This window comes from Talpa europaea (genome assembly GCF_964194135.1).
Source record: "Talpa europaea genome assembly, chromosome: 10".
NCBI classification, from domain to species: Eukaryota; Metazoa; Chordata; class Mammalia; order Eulipotyphla; family Talpidae; genus Talpa; species Talpa europaea.
Genome location: NC_140077.1, coordinates 4,101,823 through 4,129,435, shown reverse-complemented (window position 1 = coordinate 4,129,435; position 27,613 = coordinate 4,101,823). Strand labels below are relative to the sequence as shown.

General features: G+C 60.6%; 1 protein-coding gene across 1 annotated transcript in view; it reads right to left on the bottom strand.

The window, feature by feature from the left end:
* The window catches only part of FAM53B (family with sequence similarity 53 member B), a gene marked incomplete at its 3' end in the record, with an annotated part of 55,376 nt that overhangs the window by 11,207 nt on the left and 16,556 nt on the right, over window positions 1-27,613 (bottom strand). The window contains exon 3 of the mRNA XM_084245621.1: window positions 23,719-24,497. Coding sequence (XP_084101747.1) covers window positions 23,719-24,497 — 779 coding nt within the window. The remainder of the gene's footprint in view (window positions 1-23,718; window positions 24,498-27,613) is intronic.

Here is a 27,613-nt window from a genome sequence, read left to right as displayed (position 1 = left end):
GGGTGGAATCCTGCCTCTGCCTGGGGTTCCCCAGGGTCTCTGAGCGCCTCTCACCCATTCTGTCCAGTGGGCAAATGCCACTGCCCTGGGGGGGCTGCCTCAGGCCGAATGAGGGGGAAGCAGGACCTGGCTCGGGGGCTAAATCCACTCAGGGTGCCGACTGCACGGAGGAGGAGGGCCACCTGCCCCAGGAGAGCCACCGGCCCCACCTGCACCCCACAGGCTGAAGAGGAGAGCAGTGCTGGCCGCCTCTGGCCCCCGAGACTGTGGGGGCGAGGAGGCGGAGCCCCGCGGGCCGGCCAGCATGTCCCAGCGTGCGCAGGGCAGGTGGCCACGGACAAGCTTGCTGGTGGCGGGTGCGGCAGGACATTCCTGGGCACATTCCACTGCTCTGGCCGGGCGTCCCACCCGCAGCGCCACAGGCGAGCGGAGGTGACAGCGTGTGGGCGGTTCCATCACCGGTGGCTCCTCGGGCTCCGCAAGTAGCTACGGGGTAGGGTGGCTCGCCCGACTTGCCGCCAGGCACCCTTCCTGGGGCAGCCTGCCCTCTTGCCTGTTAAGTCCTGTCCCTCCAATCAAGCCCAGCCTGGGCCAGGCAGGGCCGTCACGGGTGCCCGGCGGCCCAGTGAGGGCCAGGAGCCCAGGCCCGGAGTCCCTGGGTTGACCCAACGGTGCCCCAGGAGCCCTCTCCTGCTAAGCTGTGGTGAGGGATGATGGGGCGATGGGAGCAGCGAGGGAGGTCTGGGAGCCAGTGTGGGCCTCAGCAGACTTCGGAGGTGGGTGGCCCAGCTCAAGGCTGAATCCTCGGTCTCGCTGCCAGGGTCACCCTGTATGGAGATGGGGCATCACAAGCGGGGGTCCTACAGTCCCCACCTAGAGCAGGCCAACGCCACGCATCAGGAGCGTGGGGTGGGGCAGGCACTGGCGGGTTCAGGGGGCTGCCAAGGCCTGTCCTCAGCACGGCGAGTGTGGCCGGGGCACACAGCGGGGGTGCGGCCCCCGCCCTCTGCATGGGGACCCTGAACACATCCGCTCCTGCAGCGCGGTGGGCCCAGCCGCAGACACGTGCCGTGGTGGGGCAGCTTGGTGTCCCCACCAGGACGCCTGGCCGCAGGGGCCGGAAGGGCGGGCCAGGGCGGGCCCTTGTTTCTTGGCCTTTCCCGGGGACATCCCTGAGCATCACTGAGAATTTCCGATAGGCTTATTCTTTCCACTTCTATTTCCCCCTTTTCCGTGTTCCTGTTGAAATGCCTGGGGGGACATGAAAACGAGCACCGCACGGGAGCTTGGAGAAGCCCCGGCCAGCCTTCGCCGTCCGGCTAATGGACCTGTGCTGGAGGCCCAGGGCCAGCCCTGGGTAAATCTTGCACCCCATTATCTCATCTAGCCCTGCAGGACAGGCACTGCCGGCATCCCCACACACTCAGGGGGAGAAACAGGCAGGCTCAGCCAACTCCCACGAGGGCAGCGCAGGCCCAGCCCCAGCTCTGTGCAAAGCCGGCGCCTCAGTGTCACACCTCATTCCACGCTGCCAGCGGCCCAGGGAGCCGGACTGCGGAAGCCAGCCCAGGTTCCACCTCCAAGACCCCCAGTAACGCTTGCCCAGCCACAGCAAAAATCCTAAGTGACGACAGTCAAAGCCCTTGGAACAACGAGGGCCCCAAGATCTCCCAAGGAGCAGCCGGGCTTGGAGAGGTTCTAAATCATCCCAACGTTCAGACACTTCTCAGGGAGAAACGGGCCCATAGTTAAGCTGCCGTCCAGTATCCTCTGGATACTGTGTCTTGTTCTAGGAAGAAAGTTTCTGGGGCTCATTCTTATGTCCCGGCAGCTGCAGGGCCTTTAACGACAGCAGAGCTGACCCTGCACCCTGAACACCCACAACACCCAAAGAGTGGGGTGTACTGCCGCCCCAGAGGGTCAGAAACTTACCAAGGCCATTTAAGGATAAGTGGGGAGGTTCTGAACTCGGGGACTGAGTGAGCACCCCAACTCAGGAAGGGCAGAGAAGAGAGAGGACACACCTCCTGGGGCAGAAGGCCAGACGGATGACCGCCAGGCCACCGGCTGCAGGGAGGGTGTCCGCACGTGGGGCTAGGCCCTTGGCCAGCCGTGAGAACGGGGCAGAGGCCATGAGCGTGACTTTCCTGAGTCCACCTCCAGGTGATGAACGAAGGGGGTGAGGGGGAGGCAAAAGGGAGGGACACGACAAAGGGGGGTAAGAGGGGGTTACCACCCCACCACCCCAGGCGACCTTGACGCTCACGCCCTGCTTCCTCTTAGATGTTAATGCCCGCACATGTGTGCGGACACTTCACATGCTCACATGCACACCCATGCTCATCACACACACATGCATGTCACACGCTCATGCACGCACGTGTGCAGCTACGCCACCTTGCAGTCACTTCCAACAGCGACTGATGACGACTCAATTTTACTCTGAGCCTCCAGTGTTTCTCCAGGTCCAGACAGGTGAGGGGAGAGGAAGAGGCAACCCCAGTAGACCCGCCTCTGGGCCTAGCCCCAGCCTCTGGCCTGAGGCCATCACTGCTGAGCGGGAGTCAGGAAATGAACCCACTTTTCTCTTGCAAAAAGGTCTGATGATTTGGAAAAAGCACAGAGCGCAGGGGGCAGTCCCTCGGTTTCTATCTGCAAATGGCCACTGCCAGGGCGGCTGCTGGACGCTTGGTATCGCACTAGGCAAGGACGCCCGGAGCATGGGCTTCAGGAGATAAGCTGCTAAGGTCTCCGCGGAGCTGCCACATGGCCAGCACGCCTGGGGCGGCCACCCCTTGGACCACAAAAGCAAGGCCCCTTCTTCACCGTGTCTTCCACGCACACGGGCGGGTTGTCTGAAGACAAGGAGGGTGGTGACATTTACACTCCCTTGAACCGGGCGCCTGCTCTATGCCAGGCACTGCACCTCACTCGTTCCTCCAGAACCCCCCAGGGGATTGCGACTGCATAAATGAGGCCACGGAAGCCCAGAGAGGTGGGCCAGGGTCACCGCGCACGGGAATACAGGGCCATTCCCCATGAAACAAAATGGAGCGTGCACACAGGGCACGCACACGTGTGTGCTCCCACTCCGTGAACATAGCCCTGCAAGCCTCGCAGGAGGATGAGCCTGGGGGTGTGCGGGTGGGCTGGGCACGGCATCACATCCTCTCTCAAGGGCCCGGATTCCCTGAGGCCCATCACCCATCTGCCCTGAGAGCAGATTAGGGATCTCAATGAGGCTGGGGCTGCAGACAAGAGGGAGGAAAGCCGGAGCCGCCCAGCAGACAATTCCAAGTGACGGGCCTCCTGCAGGGCAGTGCCGCTCCCGGCTGCTGTGGTGAAAGCAGGCCAGCTTCAGCAGTGGGCAGAGCGGTTCTGCCACAACAGACGGGCTGCCCGTCGGAGCCCAGACAGCCCAGATGCCACCTTCTCGAGCCTGGCACCTCCCTGCTGCAGAAGCCCGGGGCGCAGCCTCCAAACCGGTGGCCCAAGAGGAGCCAGGGCCAAGGCTGGCTCGCAGGACCCCGCTCAGTCACAGCAGGAACCAGGCAAGGTCCCTCGGTGGCGATATCCTGTGAACAGGAACCTGAAACCCCCAGACGCATGTCCACCCAGACTGCGTCCCAGAAGCGGCAGGGCCAACACCTGAGCGGGAGGGCAGCCTCCTCTCGCGTTGACACTCAAAATCACTTCTCTACAAACTCACTCTGAGCCCAGAATTTCCCAGGTAACTGATGAGGCAGCGTGGGGGGCAGGTCTAAGAGAAACACCTATAAATTGCGCTGGGAAGCAGTGTCGGCGACCGTCTTTCTACTTTGGGTTTCTCCTGCGCCCCCTCCCTCCTCATCTCAGCCATTGTCTCTCCTAAGTGAGACCTCACCCTGGCCATGAAAGCAGGAGAAACCGACATTCCTGATGGTATTGTGGGCCCAGTGGAGGCGGAACCACTCCCAAGTGCCTTCTTTCTCACTGTTAGCTTGAGATGATCTTAGAGAAACAGAAAAACACACAAAACACAAACAAAACAGTCCCTTCATTGACGGCCCACGAGAAAGAAAGCCTCTGTCTGTCTCTGGAGTGGAGCATCAATTGTTGGGGCGCTCATGTTAAGGGATGCAGCATCAAGCACCCCCTCACCTAGCAAAACAATAAAGCTGCTTCAATTGATGGGGGGGGGTAAAAAATTAATTGCAGCTTTAGAGAAATCTTTACTCTGCGTAGGGCTGGGCAACTGCAACCTGGCTGCCCTTGGGCCTGGTGGTTGCTATTCATGCTCACAGCGGAGGCCCCAGGCCTGCCAGGGATGATGTGACCGCGCTCGGCGCTGTCAAGGGCTGCAGTCTACACAGGTCTGCGTCAATCGGTCTGAATCTGTGAAAGGCTCCAGCCTTCGCAGGCTGGGCCTGGCCACACAGACAGCTTTGGGAAGGCCCTCGGGCCCCAGGCGGGCAGGTGGGCTCTACCCGAGCCTGTGGGCCTTCGGTTCCCCTTCCTGGTCTTGGCCTCCAGCTACACTGTGTCCACTGGCAGCAGATTCGAAAGCAAGGCCACACTTCCAGGCACGTTCACTCAGGGGGTTTGAGAGCCTCCATCCCTCAGGCTGGCTAGTGAAAAGCAGGGTCCACCAAGGCTGCTCTCGGGGAGCACCGGAGACAGAGGTTGGGAAGGTGAGACTCAGTGCCGGGCTTTCCTGGCGCGGCTGGCTGGACGGGCCCCCTTCAGACCACTGCCCCATCCCCAGAAGCCAGAGGGAGTAAGGGCCTCCAGGGTGCCGGCCTGGAAGTCTGGCCCTCAGTCTCTGAGACAATCTAGGCTCCCTGCTGGTGTTGAGGCAGACAGGGCACCCGGGAGTGGGCGAGTGCCCACTCAAAGCCTGCTCCCAGGATGCTGCTGGACAGCGAGCCAGCTGCTAGGGGTCACTGACTGGAGACGGTCACTGTGGAGGGGAAAAGGACCCGGATCAGGCCACTTTCTAGCTATTTACCCAAATGTGGTCATTCCGCCTCACCTGGGCCTGTTTCCACTAGAAGGCAGCAACGCCGGGGTCCCAGCAGGGCTGCAGGGCTGCTCAGCGTGGTGTCCCCGACCATGCCCACGGCCACGGAAGCCGTGAGCATGACCCACAGCACAGCCCGGCGGCCACTGCCCCATCACAAGCACTGCCAAGGTCCAAGGGGCAAAGCAACCCCCAGAAACTGGCCGCTCTGGTCGCCTGCTCCCTTCCCAGTGACCGGTAGAACCCCAGGACGGCTCTAACCCAGCAAGGGGTGGCACGGGCTCCACTGGTGGGTGTCGTTTGGGCGGGTTGGCGCCGCACTCAGTGAGCCCAGACCCCCAGGGCGCCCGAGCGGCTGGACAAGGCCCTCCCCAGGAGCGGCTCGGAAATGCACCTCAAAGGTTTCTGCAGAGAGAGAGGCCAGAGTGGCCTCCCTGAGTCGCCAGAGAGCCCTGGGAGGTCCGTTTCCCAGATGGTGCGGCGAGGGGGCCCCAGAGCTTAGCCTGGGAAGCAGGTCCTGGGAGGCGCGAATGGTGGAAACAGAGGGGAGCAGAGGGGGCCGGCTGGGCCGGCTTTCCCAGCCAGAGCCGCCTCCGCTGGGAGGCCGGCAGACAAAGGAGAAGGTGTCCAGTCCCCCGACCGTGGGGGCCAGCACCACCTGAGCACCTGCCCCTGGTGGGTGCGGGTGGCCCTGCTGCTTCTAGAATCCAGGGGGCCCGACTCACACCCGCCCCCGAGCTGAGCAGGGAGGATGCCTGCGTGCGTGCCCGCTGCGCTAGGACAGCCCCAGCAGTGCCCACCCTACTGGGCCAAGGCTCGGTCGCGGGTGCCCCTCAGCCCCGTGTGAGGTGGGGCCGAGCCCTCCTGCGGAGGCCACAGCACTGCAGCTGCGCTGGCCCACCTGCCTTCACCCTCTCCTGCCCTCTGGGCCCCCCGTGGGGACAGCCGGGACGGTTGGTCCAGCTTCCTTTTTCTCTGCTCACTTTTTTTGAAAATTGAGAATCATAATAAAAATAACACCGGTCCTGGTCAAGGGCTCCCTCTGGCCCTGCTCAGGTGCAGCCGTGGCCCCTGGAAGGGCAGAGATGGGCAGGCCGGCAGCAGCGCCCTCCCCACCACGCTGACAGCTGGCGGCGGACGCGGGGCAGGCGGGCCAGGCGGTCACTGAGCGCTCGCGGAGACTCCGAAGCCCTCTTAACGGCAGGACGCTCGGGCACCTTTCCTCAGGAGCGCCACGGCCATCAGCCCACAGGGGACAGGGTGGTGCTGAGGGGTGGGGAAGAAGTGGCTGTGGGTATGTGGAGCGTCAGCAGGTGGTGCGCCAGGAACGCGTGGGTGCCCGGCGGAGGCCGCGCTGCCACCCCCACCCCTCACCTCGACTTCTGTTCTCCCTCAGACAGCAGCACCCCGCTTGTCTCTGCAGGGCACGGTCTCCCTCCTGGAGAAAGTCAGCTCCAGGAGCACCGTGGGCACCCCAACTTCTGTGTCAGGAAAGAAGGACTCTGAGGTCTGGAAATGCCGGTGGGAAAACCCCAGGTCTGAGACCACAGCACAGGGGCCAACAGATCTCCCAAAGGACCAGAGGGGCCAGCGCTGCTTCAGCCCGACGGGCCACATCCTGCACCGTCTCCACCGAGGGAAAGCCTGGGGAGGGGGCTCCATCACTGGTGCTGGCCGGTGCCACCACCACCAGCAGTCACCCCTCACCCCCTCCCGTCCAGCCTCTGCCCCATCTGCAAATGGCCATCACGGTCTGCGCCATCCACCTGGGAGAGTTGCCACGAGACCTCAAGAAGAGGCCATGAGACTTCTGAAGGGAGAACCCACCAAACTGGTAGAAGTAGGGTCCTGCACTGTCCCCTGATCCCCAACAAGCCCAGAGAGGTGCTTCTTCACTTTGCAGACCAGTTCACAGGCTCAGAGAGGTTGAGTTACTCCCCAAGGTCCAACAGCTGCAGTGGCTCTGCCAGATCTCAGCCACAGCCTCATGCCCTCGCCGGACGGGGCCATGTGGGCCAACGCTGGAAGAGTGGGCGGCTCTGGGGCAGGGCAGTGCCAAGGTGGGATGTGCAGGTGACAGAGGCCAGGGAGGTCCGGGGGTCAGTAGCCACCTTGTTACCAACTGACTCACTGCATGACCCAGACGGGGCCTCTCCTTTCTGGGCCTCAGTTTCCCCAGGATAACCAAGGACAGGAATGGACCAAGGTCCCTTCTAGCGCTGAGACTCAGAGGCCCCAGCTAGAACCTTCTGCACCTCTGTTTATCCTCAAAACTGGGAGAAGGAAACTGGCCCTGACTGTTTGGAAGTGTTTGTGCTGTTTTCCTAGAGGAAAATACTGTCATCTCGATGGACACCAGAACACTGACCTTGGCAGAGGCCTCTGCATTGTTCTTGGACCAGCCTGTGACCCCCGACCTGACCAAGCAGGATGGGGGGGGAGCGGGTGGAGAGGTTGCTTCCCGGCCACCAGCCCAGGCATCCCAGGCAGCAGTGCAAGCAAAGTCCCGCCCGCCCCCACGTGAGTCAGCAACTGCTTCTCCCAACATACTTCTCTGCACACCACAGGGACTGTGAACCCCAACAACCGCACGGGTCCAGACAGGGCCAGTTCTGAACAAACTGAAGGCTAAGCCTCCTGCACAAGCTGGATGAAGGGCGCCTGCCATGCTCCACCGGAGAGTCCAGACGGTGACCCCACGCCTGGCCGTGCTCCCCGGAGCTCACGGTGTCCCTGGCACACACTTCAGGTTCCTACAGTAGCCGACACCCCCCGGGCGTCTGCGCCCACCTGCGCTGCACATCTGCAACCCTCACGACGCTCCAGGCTGAACCAGCTGCAGAAAAAACACAAACCAAAAACCCAAGGCCCAGGAAGTCACTTGCCCAGGGTCCTGGAGCAGAAAAGCGACAGAGGTGGGAGTGACGCAGCCCCCCTCGGGGCTGCCTCCCACCTGGGGCCGGCCCCGCCCCACCGTGCTGGGCTATCAGGTCACCCCCGAGGTATCTATAGCAGCAGGAGCCAAAGTCACAAGACGACTTGGTGACACGCACAGGTGGCATAATTATCTACCCGACTTTCCTGCCTAACGGAGTCAGAACGTTTTATTCTTAGGAATATAACCGTCGCTTGGATAACAGTAAGCTGCTGCAGGCTCGGCCGCGCTCCCAGAGCAAGCACGAAGGGCCCCTCCCTAGAAGCAGGGGCTGGACGGGGCCGAGGAGGACGAGGAACAGCCTCTGGAGGGGCCCGCAGCGCGGGTGGCTCGGGTGCCAGGTGGCTCCCGCACGAGGCCGAGTCTCCCACGTGTTCTGGTCACACGCTACATGGCGATGGGGCGGGGTGGGTGGGGTGGGGGTGGTGGCGAGGACGGCCGCGCTGATGGGGACAGCGAGGACAGCAGCTACGCTTTCCCGAGCGCCCGCCGTGTGGTCAGAGGCGCGAGGTACTTTACGGGTTTGGTTTATGTGATTGTCACACCCACTCTGCAGGGGAAATTATTATTATTCCCATTTTCTCAGTGAGGAAACAGGCTCAGAGCGGCCACCTGGCCAGAGCAGGGAAGTTGGGAGTCAAACCCGGGTCCCACAGCGTTCACCCTGGAACGGGCCTGTGTGCTCCAAACTCTGAGCCTCCTGCCCTTAGCAACGAGGGGAGGAAACAAGGTAGGAGACACGGTGGGGCTGGGGGTGCCGGGAGGCCTCTGCTGGGGTCCATGCTCCTCCCTTTAGAGGCTGCTTCCTGCCCAAACCACCCCGAAGCCAAAGCCTCAGAGGCAAAGAGGGCAGCGCCCAGAGCCGGTGGGGCGGGCTCAAGCAGACGCAGTCCTGCCCAGCCGGCCCGTTCTACCTCTGCACAGCGGGGAGAGGGCAGGGCACCCTCAACCCTTCCCTCCAGCCCCTGATGGCCCTGCTGCCAGCCCTGAACCCCCACCTGGCTTCCAGGTTCCATTTCCATCTATGCCCAAGGGCAGGGGGAGCTCCCAGGGGGCCGTGTGAGGGAGGGGCGGCCTGCAGCCCGGCCTGGGACAGGCAGGGAGGGGGCTGAGCAGGGCCAAGGGGCTGCGTGCAAGGGTGTGGCTGGGCCCAGTCTCCCTCCGGCAGGCGCCAGCACTGGAAGGAAAGTCCCACCCCACACCCATCCCAGGGGCTTGAGCGCCCACTCCCCTGCCTGCTCCACACCGCCTCCAGCAGATGTCCCAGCACAGCAGCCTCCTGGCTTCCTCCTCACAGTGGTGTCAGAAGTCAGCTGACTTCCTGCCCTGGGGCCCCGGCTGCTCTATGGGGAGAGGCCTGAGCCCACTGGAGAGCTCCCTGAAGACCCCGGCCCTGCCCCAGGGCAGCTGACCCAGAATGTTCCCCAGCCCTGTCAGGCCCCAAGACCGGGGGTCCTCAGCCGGAGGGACTTCGCTCACTGCCTCCTTGACTTGTCCTCATCCGTGAAACACCCTGTGTGCCAGGCACTGTCCTGAGTGCTGTGGACAGGCCCCTGTCCTCCAGGCCCCCCCCCCCCCGCCCAGGACATGCCTGGAGAATTCCAAACCCAGCCCAACCCAGACTCCCCGAAGAACAAGAATGAGAGCTCTCCCAAGGCTGGGCCTCTCCCCAAGTTCCTCGGGTCCAGCCCTCTCCCACGTGGGGCTGGACCCTCTCCCAAGCATGTCCCTGTGAGGGGAACTGCTTCACCCCCTAAGATTTCCACTCGGCAGGCACGGACCCTAACAGTGCTTAAGACATCTGGGGGTCTGCCACGCCCAGCGAGACGTTCCAAGGACTGCAGACAGAGGGGCCACCTCCCCGGGCAGCGGGTATCGTGGCTAAAAGGAAATGCTGCCACAGGCCCAGGAGGGAGGCCCGTGTGCCCAGAGGCCTGGACAGCCCTTTCCAACCAGACACCCAAGGGCCCGATGGGGAGCTCGACTCAAAGGGCTGCCTGCCTGCACCTCAAGCTTCCAAGCACATTGTCCGGGTCACACTCTTCAAAAACCGCTTCGTTGGTGATTTCTGCCCCCACCGAGAGAATGGAGTCCCCATTCCAGCTCCCTGGAGAGCGGTTCACAGGGGTGGGGAGCTTCTCTGATGAAGCCCCAAGCTCAGGGCAAGCTCAGGGCCAGCCCTAAAGTGAGGCTGTCCAGGTGTCGCAAGGCTGTCCTCAGGCTGAGAAATTGGGGGTGGGGGGCAACCGGGCTGCGAGCAGGGCCCCCTGGGATCCTGGGAGCCAGGCTTCCCGATGTCCTCACCTTTCAGGCCCTCTGCAGCTGCTTCCTCACCCCAAGCTCCCCTCATCTGCAAGCTGGGGGGACAGAGCCCCCCCTCAGAGAGATCTGGTGAGAGGAAGGGAACAAGCACACCAGTGAGCCCAGACACGGCACGCAGGGCAGGCGGACGGCTCAAGCACCGGGTCCCGGACGGGGTCAGACCAGGGACTGTCCTCACAGTTTCACACTGACCAGCACAGGCCAGAGGCTCAGCTGGCAAACCACAGAGCCCAGTTCCATCCCAGGCCAAAGGTCGCAGGTCGCCCTGGGACACAGGAAGGATGGACGCTGGAAGCCACTGGGGACCCAGAGACCTGGCCGCTCGCTAGCCCGCAGCGACTCCCCTTGCTTGGGGGCCAGTCTCCCTCCTGCAGGCGCCAGCACTGGAACCTTTCAGGAGAAAGGTTCTCAGGAAGCCTTAAATGAGCCCGCGGGCTGAGCCCTGTGCTGGCAGGCGCCACGCTCACGGTCCAGTCCGCCCAGCGCCCAGGTCTGGGAAGGGCCTGGAAGCACCGCGGCCTGGGGCCCAGCGGCCGCTCACCGCCGCGGAGGCACCGGAAGACGAGCTGGGGAAGGGCACTTGCAACTGGTTGCCACGCTGGGGACGGCGGGAGGAAGGGGCGCTCCCAGGGCCGGGACTTCTGGTCCCCGGAGGCTGCAGCGCGAGGATGCGGTGGGGCGGCAGGGTAGTGAGGGCTTAGTTTCCATTTGGAGCCAAACAAACAGAAGCGAGTTACTGGAAGGCAAAAAGCGCCTCTGATTCATCTCGCCTGCGGCCCTCCCTTCCTGGGGCCAGGGCAGCGCAGGGCGCGGGGGCTGCTGGGGCAGAAAGCCCAAGCCGGCTCGCCCCTTTCCGTCACTGGAATGGCGGGCGCTGCGTTTTGGGTAGGGCTGCGGGTGGTCTGCCTTGGCGTAGCTGACCCTCTGCCAGCCCCCGCCCCCCGCCCCGGTCCTGGGGCCACACAGCCCTTCCACGGAGTCTCTCTGTGACTGCTCAGCCCTGTCTAAGGCCCGAGCGGACCGGAGGGCAAGTTCACGCCAGGTCATCAGGCTTCTTTTAAAATCAAAACAGGCAAGAAGGCCCAGGTCACTTGCCAACAATCAAAACTGACTTGAGCCCCAGGTCCCCAGACAGCACCCAGGGCACAGGCTTCTGGGAAATCCCAGTTAGCCGACAGTGCCACAGCTGAGCTCAGGGCCAGGCCGCCTGCCCGGGCGCTCAGCCGAGCAGCCCACTGATAATTCCAAGCCAACTGGACACTCCCGGTCAGCGAAGGGGCCACCCACTGTGTCCTGCCATGCCAGGTGCAATCTCAAGGGCATGGCCACGCCCCTCTCCCACCCACACCCCAGTTCCACACCCTGGATGACAGCCCCCTCACACAGCAGGCAGCCCACTCTGAGGCTATTTCCATGTGAATTTGGGGTTTGCACCCAGATGGGCTGGGGCCGTGAAGGGGCACAAGAGCCACAGCTTTGGATGTCGATATGAAAACATGGGGTTCCTTGAACTCGATGCATTCTTGCCTTCCCCACCAAGACCTTTCCACCCTGACTCTCTCAGGCCAGTACCACAGGACACCTGGGTGTTGTGGAAAGCAGAATGGGGGAGAGCCACCAGTCCTGGGACCCCAGGGACACCACCTCCTAGGAGGGAGCTTTACCACTCCAGCCAACGGAGCACTGGGACGCCACTTGGGGGCACAGCGGGGCTGAGCCAGGTGGCAGGGCCTGACCCTATCCTCAGGCCTCAGCTCCTGCACACAGACAGCCTCTGGGGCCACTGATGCCGCCCTTTCCTGCGGACGCCCCTGCCCTTCCTCCCCCATTATCCGCGTTTCTGATTTCCCAAGCACTTACTCAGTCTCACCAGATTTTTGTTCCGGCTCACTGTCTGCCCACAATAGGGGAAGCTTCTGGAAATCACGGCCTGTGGCCATCCCATTTCCATGGCTCCATGTATCCTCAGTGCCAAATGCAGCGCCCACACACAGCAGGTACGTGCCAAGCAGCCCTGGCCCTGAATGCATGGGACCCACTCAGAGGGAGGGAGCCCCCGGAAAGCTTTGCTGGATGCAGTAGGTCCCAAGAGAGGTGCAGGGTTGACCCTGAATGTGGGTCCTAACAAGTGGGAGGGAGTCAGGAGGAACACGGGCAGCACCTGAGAGCCCGGCAGCAGAGACCCACAGCTGGGCTTTCTCAGGGCCCGAGTGAGGGGCAGCGTGGAGGCCAGTGAGCCCCACAAGTCAGTGTGTCCCGAGGGAGCACGGGGGCTGGGGCTCTGGGGAGTACTGCTGTGGTCGGTATGCAGGCAACCCCTGGTCCCAAGACCCTAGAAGTCAGAACATTACAGACAGCTCCTGAACTCACATGCGGACTATTCACAAAGACCAAACCAAAACAGCAGCTCTGCTCCCAACCGCGGGCAGGGCTGGCCTTGGAAAGGGCTCGCGTTCCTGGACGGATGGGAAACATCTGAGCAAACTGTCTGGCAGCTCAGCCCGCACCCAGGCCGGCGAGCCCTGGATTCAACGGCCCGAGGCCCGAGGCCTGGCTGATGGGGGGTGTTCTGCGAAGTTAAAGGGAAAACATTTTTACAAACTCATGATACAAGAGAATCAGTGTGTTTGCCACAGAGCTTGGACCAAATTGTCTCAAAGAATTCAATTCTATTTTATACAGAGCCAAGAATTTTGTGGTAACTTTAGGACAAAAACAAATAACCATGTTGCCTTTTCTTATTGGATAGGCTGAAAAATTGCTGCTAAGCTCACATATTAACGGTCTTAATAAGTAGTTTCTTTTACTCCCCTCTTGTAGAAGAACTAATTCTTAGTTTTTATCATTGCCTCACACAAGGTATGTTTAATTAAGAGGTGGGGTCAGGGAACTCCTGGGACTCCATTCGAGTCGAGAGTCTCCGCTCAGTGTTAAAACTGTTTAGAAAAAGGGCAGCAAGGATGTACCCCAAACATTCAACAATGGTTATCCTGGGTTGGATTTCAGAGGAATTTTTCACTTTCTGTGTTTTCACATTTCTGAACTGTAATATTTTTGCCTTCTGCACTTTAAATCTTTTACCTGTATGCATTAATTTCATAACCAGAAGAACACTAAATGCCAGTAAATCTGGAAATACTTGAGTTTGAGACACAAATGTTTGCCCTTATTCCGACAAGAACACTGCTCTGGGCTGTGAATGGAATGTTATGTGCTATTGTGTCCTCAAAGCGAGACAGATCACTCAGTAACTCCCATTCTACAGGAGTGACTGAACCTCGGGGTTCCAGAGCTGCACCCGACCCAGCTCTGCCTGCGTTCATAGGCCTCGCTCTCAGCCTCCTGGCAGATTGGGGGCTCCTCTCTACCTCCTTTTTTTTATTTGGTCACTGAAAGCAGCTGCTAGACTAACCACAACACAGAGGCCACAGAACAGGGTGGGCACCCTGAAGCCACCGACTTTTCTCCCACCGTCACACTCTCCCACCAGGTGAATTTCTGGCCCCCTGCAGTGCAGTCCAGCTCAGGGGACAGCACAGGCCAGCAGGAGCGTGGGGAGAGCTGTGGTGCGGGAGGTGAGGCACAGGCACGGAGGCAGGACTCCAGGGCCGCACGCTTCACTCCACAATCCCGCTCCACCCGTGAAAGCTCCTCCAGCCTCCCGGTCCTCAGCCCCCACTCCCTGTGTCCCAAGTCAGTGCTATGCGACACCCCGAGTTCAGGCCCCACGCCTGCAGGGACGGGCGCTGCGGCCCTGGGCCAGACCATCAAGTCTTGGAGTCGGAGCCCAGCGTGACAACGGTGTCTGACTCCGGCAGGTGTGACGTTTCGTGAGCTCACACGAGCAGCTTTCAGAGCCACGCCTGGCTCATGGTGAGGGGCAGAAAAGAGCCTGCAAGCTCGTCACCATCACCCAGTCCTTCTTGGGGTCCCCCCAGGTTCCTGTGGCCCCAGTTCACTAGCCCATGCCTCATTCTAACTGCACCCACATCTGTCTCCCAGGCGGGGCTGAGGCGGATGCACCCACCCGGCGCCTTGTGCACAGCAGGAGCTGAGTTGGAATCGCCTGGGCTCTTTACAGCCTGACACAGTTTTCTTTGGAAAACTGTGATCTCACCCCGATCTTCCTGCTCCTCAGCCACTGATGCCCTTGAAGTCATAGTGGGGTCCCCGCTGGACAGCTCCCCCTAAGGCCAAGGCAGAGGAAGGGGCCCCGGGGGCCTCTCCCCAGTGCTGTCCTTTCCGCCTTGTTTTCCCCTCACGAGCGTCACGGCAGGGGCTCACCAACAGCGACGCTGCAAGTGGTTCATGTTTGTACTAAACTTTCCAACCACATTCTGGGTCCCCAGAGACACTTGTGCCCAAGCCACAGCTTCCCGGTCTGGGTTGGTTGCTGCAGATTTTCAGGCTCGGGGCAGTCTCCGTGCAGGGACAGGCTTCCTCTGTCGACGGCGCTGGAGGTGGAGCGCAGGATGAAACCACAGCCATCCGAGGCTTTTAAATGTCAGAGCCAACCATCCCACCCGTTTTCACAATGCTGCTCCAAAACCACCTCGCGAGCCAAGTTCTGTTAGCAGAGTCCGTATCCTCCAGCAACTTCCGAGCTGGTTGCCTGCCTGGGGACAGCACATCTGGCCAGCAAAGACTTCTGGGTCCCCAGCCAGGTGCATGTCCTAGAGGTCTGTCTTGAACAGCGAGAACCCCGGGGCCTGGGTTCGCCCTACCACGCAGCACAGAGCAGCCTCACCGCGCTGGAAGGGACAGTGAGTGAGGGCAGGGGGAAGCGCACAATCCTCACTTGGGCCCGTGGTGCTCAAGCTTGGCAGCAGCAGGAGGGCCGCCGGAAGGGACGGCAGCGGTGGAGCTGGCCCGGCGGCTGGCAAGCGCTCCAGGACCACGCCGCTGGGACAACACAGTTTTCATTTTAAAACTGTATCGTGCTCTTGTGCACTGAGGTACACCCCTGTCGCCAAAACTCACAAGCCCTGGCCGCTCCTTTTCCGCAGCCCCCTGGCCGGCACCCCGCTCTTATTTGCCACTGGAGGAGCACAGGAAAAGCCACACGGGGCCAAGTTTCGGCAGAGCTTAGACAATCGGGCGGGCCAGGTGACATCACCCACATTCCTGACCGCCAGGATAACAGCGCCGGCCCTTTCGAGGACTGGCTTTCAGCAAGAAATTGCCAACCCAAGTCCAGTCGCTTTCCAAATGGGGAAGCCGAGGGACAGGGTCATCTAGATCAGGGTCTGGTCAAATCCCCTTACAGGCCCTGAGCGGGAGGCAGGCTGTCAGCACCCTGCAGGTGAGGGACCAGAGTCCCCACAGGCGGTGACACTCAGCTCCCCCTCCCGCCCCGGGGCTCAAGCCTCAGCTCCAGACACTCCCGATTCTCACTTTGCCAGGGGTGGGATTCTGCAGACCCCTTGGACTCTTTGAGTCGTTCCCCAAGAGGATTTGCCAATAGGAACACTAGGGGAGACCCCCAGGCTGCAGAAGGAAGGGGGGCCTCGCACCTTCCTGTCTGCTCCGCATGGTCATCACTGTCACCATGCCCCAGCCTGCAGAGCAGCCAGGTGCTCCGTGCACAGCAGCAGCTTCGGCTGCACAGAACCAACTCATCGCCTTTCTGAGCCCATGCACCCCGGGGGACCCCAGTCCTGGGGGTCTTTGGACTCCAAGCCTCCCAGCTTTCCGAGCAGCAGCCTTTCCCCTCTTGCCCTGGCCGAGGGTGGGGGTGGGGGATCGGGGAGAACCTTCCCACAGTCGCTTCCTCCATGGGACCCGCTCTTGGCTTCTCAGCTCTGCTGATGGCAGCTGTTTCCAGTGCAATCTCGTGGACGTGTGGGGTGGTTTCTGTCCCGTCAAGGCCCTGCCTGGTCGGGGGCCTGCCGTACTCTCTCCATGCAAAGGGCTCAGGCGAGGAAACAGCTGCAGCCACCCCGCCCCCCAAGACTAAATGCATGGTAGGCCCCTGCACTGTTTCAGGGAAGGGGGTGGCCCCTGGTGACATACTGCTGATGTGAGCTCACTGTTCTGCTCACGAATGAAGCTTCTGGTGCTTGCGTTATGATTTGGAACCAACCGTTTCTTTTGTTTTCCAAGAGAGGAAAAACAGTATCCCCTCCCAAAAAGGACTTATCCAAGAGTTCTAGTATGTATGACTTTCAAAGGAGGCATTGTTAATCTTTTGGCCATAAATAAGCAATGAACACCCACTCCAAGTCCAGCCAAACCAAGTTCCTGCCGATGCCGGGACTCAGCTCGGCTCGCTCACCCCCTGCGCGGCACTTGCGTTCTCCAGTGGCCTGAAGTCGCAAAAAGGGACAATAATTCAGCGGGGCGGACACCCCCAAAATGCTTTAAATGGTGAACAGAGAGAGTCCATGTGGACGCTGTGCTCAGGACCGAGGACTGAACCACAAAAGGCAAAATGGGTTAAAAAGCTGCACGCTGCACCGGTGCCCTCGGAAGCCGGGGCCAGCGCCCGTGGCAGGCACCCACGAGGTAGGCCCTGGGCCTGGCTCGGTCACAAATCACGTCCATCCAGTGACACCTCTTGGGTCTTCCCTGTCTCTGCCCACCCCGGGGCTCTCACTGGCTCACAGGTTCAACCAGGCCTTGGGGTTCCTCCCTACCAGACATCCCTGGTGAGGAAGCAGGAAAAATCAGGGAATGCTGAAGTCATTCCGGGTCTGCCCAGGGTCCCCATCCCCTGCCTCTGGCCAGGCAGGGCTGGGATTACTGGGCTTTGTGACGAGATTCAGACAGGCCAGTGCAGGCCCCTCGTTTCCGGGAGCTGCAGCCACAGCTGTTGTACCCCATCCCGCGTGGCAGCCGTCAAAACTGCCTGTGTCCTCCTGCGGCCCAGCCTCCTCCAACCTGAGTCCAGCGTGGGGCACCCGGCGTCAAGTGGACAGGGATGAAGAAGCCTCAGCAAAGAGCCAGAGGCTTGCAGACAGCCGGCCGGGCAAGGAAGGGCAGGTTCATGTCCTAGGTCTACACAGAACTCTCCCAACGTAACAGAAACACAAGCACCCAACAAGTAAGTGGGCAGCAGATCTGAACAGACAATTTTCCAAAGAACACACAGATGACCGACAGACAGATGACGCGCTTGCCATCCCTTCTAATAAGGGAAATACAAATCAAAACCACAGAGCTGTCACCTCTCACCTGTGAGGGCGGCGTACATCAAAAAGGCTTCCAAGGGCGGGCTCGGGGGAGGGGAGGATGCGGCAAGAGCCACCGCGACACGGGCTGGCGAGGCTGCACACTGGCGCGGCCATTTTGGAAGGTGATGGGGCGAAGCTTGAACCACCCTGGCGGAAACACCACAGGGGCCAGCAGCCCCGGGGCATCTGCCCGAAGAGCACCAAATCCCCAGAATGAACACTCACCTGCCCCACAGTGCTTCCTGTGGCAGCATCTACCACAGCTGGCACATGGAGACAACCTAAGGGCCCGCTGACGGAGGACTGGCTCGGGAAGGCGTGCTCTGTCCACAGGGGAATATGATTCCGCCATAAAGACAGACGAGACACCAGCCTTTCCCGCAAGGTGGAAGGGACTCGAGGGGACTCTCCGAAGCGAAGTTATGCAGAGAGATGGAGACAAACGCTGGGCAGGTTCACAGACAGGGGCACAGAAGGGGAGAGGGGCTGGCAGTGTGAAGTAATTAGCAACTTCTGGACGCTGATAAGCAAACTCGGGTTTCTGAGGAGGGAGGGGAGAGATGGGTCCAGTGGACATAAGGGACAGTGGCGGGGGCAGTAACGGACAGAGAGTAACCAAAAATTAAACAGGAAAGGTAAGAACTGGGCTTGGGCGGGCAGGAAGGGCAGCCTGGGGGCACGCACCGACACACGGGGCGGGCAGTCTCGGGGGTCCTAGGGGAACAAATGAACCGCGGGGATCCCCAGGACTTCTTTTCTACTGAGAACAGCCCAAGAAGTCAGTGAGGGGCGTGGGTCAGAGAGTCGCTGCCCCCACAGCCCCGGGGAGCTTCCGAATCATCCAGGTGTTGGGGCCCTGGCCCAGACCCACTGCCAGACGGGAGAGGCCGGGAGGGTACAGCCACAGCTGGGCGGATGTGTGCGCCACGTGGCAGCAGGACGAAGCCCAGCTCTGGGTCCAAGCACACCAACACGACGCAGGCCCCTGACAAGCCACGGGTGCCACCGGGCCCCAGGCCCCCGCTGGGGAGCAGGGATGCAGCTGAGAACCTCAGGGCTGCAGGGACAGAGCCCTCACAGCCAGGATCGCTCCCCTATTCCTTTTGATCAATGTCTCTCCTGCTCCTAAATGTGCCAACCGCAGCAGCGAGGGCAGCCAGTGCTCACTGAGCCCTCACTGGGCACCCACTGGGCGCGGGTGCCCACAGCTATACAAGATGGCGCTGCAGCCTGACTGCACAGGTGGGGAAGGAGGCACAAAGCTCACAGACGTTGCCCTGTCTCCTCGTGTCCTAACCCACTTCTCCAGCAACTGGGAGCAACCTGGGGGTCCTGGGAACCCTCCTCGTGGACCCTGGGGGTTGAGCAGGTCAAGCAGGCCACGGCGCCCAGCCTACAGCGCCTCCCACTCTGCAGTGCAGGCCCAGGCACGTCCCTCCTTAGATGCTCCTCAGGTGCGAAGGTTTCTCCAGCTGCCCACGTGCTGCAGCCCGGACACCAGCACCAGGGCAGGGGCCGCACACCGAGGGTCTCCACGCACGTCTGAGCACGTGGCTGACGAGGCAGAGGCCCCTTGTCCGGGAAGCCTGCTGAGCGTCATCACCCGTGTCTCCTCAAACACCCTTCTGCTCGGGAAGGATCTCGAGGCAAGTGTGGAAAATCACTGGGTGGCACTAAAAGTCACCTCCCTGGCATGTCCCCAGCTGAACTCCTTTTATTTTTCTTTTTTCCCGGGAGATCAAGGCTATTGTGTCAACATTCGGCCCTGACCCAAGTGACCTTAGCCGATTGCTTATGCAGCCCAGTGGTAGCCGGTGGGGCCAGCAGGGGGACCCACGCATCTGAACAGGGGCTTCCTTGAGTTATGGGCCCTGCCAGGGGCCCCACAGGCTGACATGCCTATTTCTGGGAGAAAAGACACACTCGAGAGAGCTGAAACCAGCCCCTGGCTCCTGCCCCTCCTCCCTCCACTGCTGGCACGATGGGCCTCGCACGGACAGGCCTAGACCCGGAGCGGCCAGCCCAGCTGACCGCCCAGGCAGCAGGCAAGGTTTTGCTGTTAATCAAGCCAACATTTATTGAGTGTCACCCCCCTGCCATACACACACGCCCCATGACAAACAGGAACTGTGGGTCCAGTTTCACAGATGAGGAAACCGGACCAGAGCTCCTGCCTGGCTCCAGAGTGGACCCGCTTCCCTGCAGCCCCCTGCATCCTCCTTGGAAAGGTCAATTGGGTGGACAAAGAAGCAGAAGGTGCTCTGGACTCAGAGGCTGGAGGTGCAGGGTCCAGCCCACCCCGCCTCTTCATCAACCATGGGCTCTGGGCAGGTCATGGAGCCTGCTTGGGCTCCAGGGGCCTCCTCCCAGTGAAGGGTGGACGAGGGTGAAGATGGCGCCTCAACTAGCAGTGGCTGAAAGATGTCTGAGGGGACGGTCCTGAGACCTCCTCCGAGTTTAGCCAGAACCACGCCATGACTGACCAGCAGTGTCTGCCGAGTGCATGGAGCTGCCACCCCTTGGCACTCCCAGGCACTGATCATCCAGGCCTTAAAGGCGATCTGGCTTTGTTCAAGCCCCCCTGACAGCTTCCTTAGCAGAAGCAACTGCTCTACAGCATGTTTGACCTTTATTTCATCACACCTGGAATTCCAGGGTCGCCTCGCCTGCCCCTCACTGGATCTCCCTGCCTGCTTGTGCCATAAAGGGTGACCCTGCTCTGGCCTCCTCTGCTTGCTGTCGGCTTGGTTCCCAGAGGGCGGGAAGGGCCAAGGGCGTGAGGCAGCAGGACACAGGGACTGGCCAGGTGGCTGGCTGCCGGCAGTGTGGACAGGACAAGGCTGCAAAGGTTTGGGTAAGCCAGGATGGAGCCCAGGGGCCTCACGAAGGAACAGCATGGCTGGCCTGCAGCGGCCAGGGCTGCCAAGCAAGCAGGCCATGCAGCCGGTGGGGTGAAGGGTCACGCCAGCCCCAGGACATGGGGTGGACACAGAGGCTGCCAGATGGAGGCGCGTCCAGGGGCGGCCCTGCCAGCAAAGAGCCATGGCTATTGGCCAGCGTCTGTGGCGACCTCTGGTGTCTTCCTGCGGCAACCCCTTGCCCGTCAGCACACTGGGTCCACTGCCCGCTGCTTTGCTGGACACGTCTCAGGTTCTGCCACAGGTTTCTTGCCTGTCCATGCTGCCCTGGCCAGCTTTCTCGGGCCCCTCTAACATCTGCTCACACAACAGCTGCCTGTTCTGGGGGCTGCTCCTCAAGGTTCAGGGCTCAGTGTGTGGGCAGCTGCAATCAATCAAACCTCTGTTTCAGCGCCCCGACCTCTCCTCATGAGTGGCCCGCTTCTGGTGTCAAGAAATAAAATTTGTTGCTCTTTCAAGCCGACCAGTTTGGAGTTAAAACAGTGGCGCCGGGCACAGCACCAGCGGGCGAGCCATCGGATGGCTGCTGTTTCTGAAACCTTTGTTCACACACATCTGATCTGTGTCTAAATAGCCACGCAGAGCACAGGCTCGCTGGTGGTCACACCAGGCCTCAAAAACACAGTAACGAGTAGCAAGCAGAGGCCCTGCCAGTGGACAGCCCACAGGCTCAGGTCAGTGGCTGCGATGTGCGTGGTCGCGGTGTGCAGAGGGCACAGCTGCAAGAAAATGCCAGGCAGACGGGCCCCAGGCGAGGGAGCCAGGCCGTCGTGGTCAGATCTGGGCAGGAACAGACAGGGCCACCCTCTGCGTGGCCCCCCAGCAGCCTGTTCTGCGGAACCAAGTGGCCACAAAGATGCTGACAGGGAGGGGCCTTTCTAGGGCAGGGCACAGGGCCTAGAGGCACAGGCCTCCCGGCTCTCACTCAGGACCCCCTGGCCAAATCCCTGAAGCCTCACTCGGGGTTCCCGTCCATGAGCAGGGCACCCGCTGCACCCTAGCAGCACGGCCACCATGGTCGGCAGGCAGGTGACTGGGCCTGGAGATGCAGCTGGGAAGGGCAGGGCATCTGGGGGGGGGGGGTTGGCAGGCCGCTGGGTGTGTCCATCCTGGTTCCCTGGGCAACAGGCATGAGATGACGAAGCTCCCGGCCACCCCCTCGCCAGAGCACCAATGCCTCCCCAGCGACACGCGTGTGGAAACCAAGACGAAAAGGCCAGGGGCAGGCGTCCACACCCTCTCAGCCTGAGGAACCACGGCAGAAAGGGTGCCATGCCTCAGCACCCCACCTTCGAGGTGTGGAACCCTCTCACTCCTGGACATCGCAGACACAGCCGAGCTGCTGCGCAGGACAAGGGCCATGGACAGTGACCCCACGGCCCTGGCTACCAGGGACACGCCAGGCCCCTGGATCCTCAGGCGTGGGGTCCCGGGCTGGGTTAGGGGCTTTTCTCAAGCGCACGTGGGCTGCCTTGGGCCTGGCTGTCAAGGTCCAGCTACTGAGGCCATAAATCATGGGGCGGGCAGTGTTGAGGGGCGAGCCAGAGTAGGCTCAGAGGGGGCTGGGCGGGTAGCCCAGGGCCCACCCCGGGGGCTCGCGGCTCGAGGCCCCTTGGCAAAGTGCCTCCCGGGGCCCCATCTCTGCTCTCCCCAACTCTGCCCCCATCCCGGCCTGGCCAGGGAAAGGCAGGCAGATTCAGGGCGGCTCCTCGGGCTCTTGGAGGTCTGCCTGGAGCCGATGAAGCAATCCATACATCTGGGCACCCCCCGCCCAGCAATATATTTTTAAATGGTTTCTACCCAAGTGAGAACGGGAAACGTCTCCAGTGATGCCAGCGATGTTATTCCAACTTGCGGCTAGTAAAATATAATAACACGTGTAAGTTGTTTTTATTACCTATCTAGCTTATTAGCTAATAAAATAAGCTCAGCATTAAAATTTTAACTGAAGTCATTTATCGCATCCAGAATTCAGGGATTGGGGTTCCTTCAGAAGTCACCCAAATCTGTCTCCTGTCCAGCCTTATTACCTATTTAGATTTCTCCGGAGAAGGAAAATTCCACGTGCGTGTCCAATGTAAATGAAGTGTTCGGTGTCTGGCTGGTGAGGCTCAGGAGGAAGCCAGGGGCTGCTGGAGCAGCTGGGGGCGGGGGTGAGGGGTGGGCGGGTGGGGGCTGCGTGGATGTGAGGGTGCGGGGGCACAGTTGTGCTCCCCCGCTGCGCCGCCAGGGCACAGCTCTTGAGCGGAGGTGGACAGACAGCCTCTGTTCTGGGCCCGGGCGTGTGCTCTAAACTGAGCTACCCACACCTCTTCTTTTGCCGCAGTGGGGGGGGGGGGGTGTGGGGAGGGGAACCCTAGACTGGGAAGGAGAGCTAATGGAGAGAGAAAGAAGCTCTAAAAACAGAAATCACTGTCACTCTAAAATGCAAGGCAGCCCAGCTGGACCAGCCACACTGGGCGCCGAGGGAAAGCGGGAGAAGACGTGGGGCCAGGAGCAGAGTGGACAGGAGCCTGCCTGCCTGGCATGCTCATGAGCTGTGTGAGCAAGGCCGACCCCTCACCACCAAATGGTGCCCATCCCTGCAAACCCAGCAACACCGAAGCTGACTCAAGATGCACAGAGCTCCTGAGGGCTCTTGTACACAGGGACCAGGGTGCTGTTCTCCCCCCATGCCCCTGCCCTCGGGTGCATGGGTCACAAGAGCCCCCTGACTCCCTGGGCCTCCCCAGGAAGGGCCGCACACAGACCGGGCTCAGCTCGACAGTGTACTAATTCCACGTTCATCCCATTGGAATCAGTCCCTGGGGTCAGCATTAGCACAAGGCAGGGCTCTAAGACAAGGAGGCCAAAGTGCGAGCGGCAGGGGCCCGTGGTCAACGGCACACAGCGAGGACAATCAGAGGCAGGCAGCCCGGAGGCCGAGAGCGCATCTTGGTGGCTTTGCATTTCCACAGCTTACTCAGAGCAAAGGGGCGTCCTCCCTCTCTCGCCCCGGAAACCACTACCCACGGCCCCGAGCTTGGGGCTGGCATCACCCCAGTGACAGTAAACACTGGGCCGCGCGAACAGCTCTCGCGCAGGCCCCAGCGATGAGGCTGGGCCAGGGGCCGCTGGCGAGGTGCTGGGGTCCCAGAGGTCAGGGCCACCCGCCCTCACCACCTGCCTGCTCTGGACCAGCAGCACCAGCTTCCGCAGAAAGCGCATTTCTGATTTCCAATGCAGAGGGTACTTTCTTACAACTTTGAAATAATCCCTCTGAATAGGATTTTTAAACCAGGGAATCAACCCCGTCTGGGCCTTTCTGAAACCGCCCGGGACAGGCGAGACCAGCAGGGGCTGGCAGGAGCAGCCGTACGCCGCGGCCCTTACCTGAGCCATCTTGGCCAGGTCCAGCGAGGGCCTCTGCTCCTGCACCTCTTCCGGTCGCCGCCGTTTAACGCCCACCTTCTTGTCGTTGAGGACGCACGGCTGGGAGCGGCTGCGGGAGAGCCCGCTGGAGCGCCGCGCCAGCTCTGGCGTGGAGGCAGGGGTGCTGCTGGCCGATGGTGGACAGTACTCCGCAAAGGAAAACTGCTCGTGCGAGCAAGACAGGGACCGCTGCATGTCAAGCCGGCTCCCGCCCATGGGGGCCGGGTCGGGGCTCCAGATGTCGCCCGTCTGTCCACAGGCGGCAGAGCTGGGCGCCCCATGGCAGGACTGGCCTCCAAATCGGTGGTGAAACCCTGCCTGGTCGTCGGGCGAGGAGAGCGCGTTGGCCCGGGAGGGGAGGCTGAAGCTGGAGCTTCTCTGCATGGTGCTGAAGCCGTTGGAGTAGCGCTGGACACTGCCCCCGCTGTAGCAGCGCCTCTTTTCCACAGGAGTCCAGACTTTGGACCCCAGGGGTCTCCATAATGTCCGGCAGCTGGACATCTCATCGGAGAAGGACAGCGAGCGGCACTGGCGCTTGCTGGGGGGCGCTGAGGGGTTCCCGTTGTGGTCGCTGAGGCTGAGGTCCTTGATTAGGCTGGTCACCGCGCAGGCAGTGGCGGCCTCCCGGGGCCACAGGGCGCCGTCCTGGCACTTCTCGGGCAGGCACTCCCAGATGCTGGCGCTCGTCTGGTCGATCTGAAGGGGGCACTTCCTGTCCAGGTCTCGCCATCTGTCATTTTCTGGTTCATAAATGACAAAGAGAAAACAGGATTTGAAAAGAGCTTCAGGCCAGCCCTCGAGCTCCTCACCCAGAGTCCATTTTAAACAGGATGAAGGGCCAGAAAGGCCCTTCAAATGCATCCAGTCCAACCTCACTTTACGATGAGACTGAGGCCCAGAGCGGGTGGCAGTGCTGGGAGTGGTGCCGGCAGCAGGTGAAGCCCAGCACCCAGTGGTCCCGGGACCCCTGGGCATGCCTTCCCACACACCATACTGCCTCCCAGGAAAACCCACAGCAGTTTTCTTCAGCGAAATGCCTCCTCATTTTAGAGGCAGTAGCAGGCGGCCCGTGGCGCTGCCCCCATCTCAGTGCACTCCTGCTCCTGGCCAGGACTGACCGAGTCCTGGCAGAAGACCACCACCAAGGAGGAGCCTGCTGCTACCTCAGATGGTCAAGAGCGAGGGGTCTGGGGTGCTGCCAGGTTAACTCATCTGAATTCCACCTGGAAAAACCTTGCTGGTAACAGAGGCTGTGCTGGGAATCTCAGACGAGCCCAGATAAATCTGACATAGACCTTGATTCTGGTTGACAACATAAAAACAAAGTTAAGAAATATGTTGTCTTCCAGGGATCAACAGGTTGGCAGATTTCTGTGTTTTCTAATCTTCTATTTATGAGCGTGACTACAGAGAAAGCTGTGGTTTGGGTCAGTTAGAAGGACAGACGTTATTCTCTAGACTTTTAACAACACCCATGCTCACAGCACCGTGACTGCAGCCCACATGGCGCCTGGTGGTGGCAACCACCACAGCCCAGGCAGGGAGACGGAGGCTCAGGGAGGGTGACTGGCTCAGGACCACAGAGCTGACCAACGACAGGTACAAACCTGGGCTGGCCCGACCAAAGCCTGGGCCCTTCTCACCGCACTGCAGGGCAGAGGGACTGATGCTCGCTGCCTTCAGGAGTCCGAGTCAGCCGCAAGCCTCATGTGCAGGAACCTGGGGCTCTAGGCACCCAGGGTAGCACCCACCCCCAGGCCACGAGCCTGACCGTGCTGGCTGGCACAAGTGCAGCTACTGGCAGGTTCAAAGGGACTGGCCGCAGAGGCCCAAGGGAGCTTCTTGAGCCCAAGGCTAAGCCAAGCCAGGGCCACTGTGGGGCCCCTTCTTCGCAGAGCAGAGCCCCGGGTGGGAGCCTGGGTCAGGGACACGGAGCACGAGCCTGGCTGCTCCCACGGGGACTCAGAAGCTGGAGCCCAAAGAGGACCTTCCTGTGCAGGGAAGGAAGCTGCACTGGGGACAGCCGGGAACCCTCTTCCTGGGTCCTGGCGCACAGCCGGGCCCACGAACAGTCCTTTCATTAAATTTAATAAATTATTACCAAGAATTACCCTTTTTACAAGTGGCATTTATAGTGTTCAAAATACATCTTCACCACCCATGGAAATCACTCCCCCGAGTGTTCACCGTTCTTCTAGAACAGCTTCGATTTGACAGTTGTCAGCAGTTGCAAGCTCAGTAAATGAATAATGAAATGAAAATGAAATATAAACTACCAGCGGCTGAGTCCCCACGCCTCTGTCATCTGACTCAGAGGAAGGTCACCCTCAGAGGGAGTGGAGACTGACGTGTGGCCACGTGCTTCAAACGACGTGAGTGATAGCAAAATGGTAAACAGAACTAAATACTATATAAATGATCCAGGAATAACGTGGAGCGTGGAAAAAAGCAAAGCTTCAAAGAATATCAGTGGTGTGGGGAACATTAATGATGTAACTAATGCTGTGAATAAACAGGAGCCAAAACGACAGACACGCAACCCCTATGAGTACTGCAGGTGCATCACGCTGAGGATAAAAAAAGGAGACAAGCAGATCCACAGGCAGAGAGCGGGTTAATTTATATTTTCTCCGTTTTGTTTTTCTACTTTCTACATTGTCTATAAGGACAAATGTATTTCCCCACACGTGGGGGCCATGACTGCCAGGCCAGGGCCAGGGCCTTGAGCCCCAGCTTCCTCGGTGTTTGCTCGTTAGGTCTTTCAGGAAATGCCCATCAGACAAGGCTGGCCAGCATCTGTCTTTTGGGAGAAGGCACCAGGGCGTAAGATGGCGAGAACCCGGCCTCGGAGCAGAGGGCCCCAATATGGCGCCACGGTGGCACCACTCCAGGAGCCAGAAACAGTTACAGTGTCTCCCCAGGCTTGGGAAGCTGTGAAATTAAAAGAGAGTGATGTCACCCTCAGAAGACACAGAAGACACCGCTTTCCGTTCCATTTTTATTTCACTGCCCTGGAATTTTCCCCATCTCCAGGGACGTCATGAGAAAAAAGGGGAATTGGGAATGGGTGAAGCACGAACATTTGGCTTCTGGGCTGACAGCCCACCTCTCTCCCGAGGCCACCTCATGATCTCAGTGCTCCTGAGTGGACCCTCTGGCCTCTCTGCTCCTCCCGCACCCTCACTCACGCCTCCAGAGAAAGCTCCCTGAGGCCCATGCCTGTCGAGGGCCGTCCCCTCTAGCAGTTACCTCCGGCCTCCCAGGAAGAATACAGATGCCTGGGCCTGGCCTCCAGGCACCACCTACTCAGGCCTCCCCAGCGACCCTACACTCAGGCCCACCTAGCGCCCAAAGACACCAGAAGTCAGACAAGAATTGGGTTGAGTCAAAATCATTCTTGAAAGTCCCTGGAACTGGTCACAAAGCACACTTCCCCCGGCTCTGTGCGCCGAGCATGGAGAGTGACTCACGTGCCGGCAAGTCCTTCTGAAATAAAGTCGAGTGAGTGGATGGAGGCAGGAGCCTGGGCAACACCTATGCTCAGGGGGTGGGCATCTGACCTGTGTCAGGCTGCCTGCCAAATCCCCATTGGGATGGGGGCTGGATGACAAATCCCAACGTCTCCCTGCTTGCCTCCATTAACTCTTTGTCTGAAGTGTCCGTCTCCATGACCTAGCATAGAGGGTTTCTTTGCTGTAGACAGGATTAAAAGAGTAGGTGCGCAACTTGGTCCACTGATTAAATGCAAGTCCATAAAGACTACGTTGAATCTCCCGCTTCCCCCAAAACCTTAGCTCTTCTACTCTTTACCACCTTTGCAAAGGCCTGGAATCTCGTCCTGCCTTAACCCTTCTCC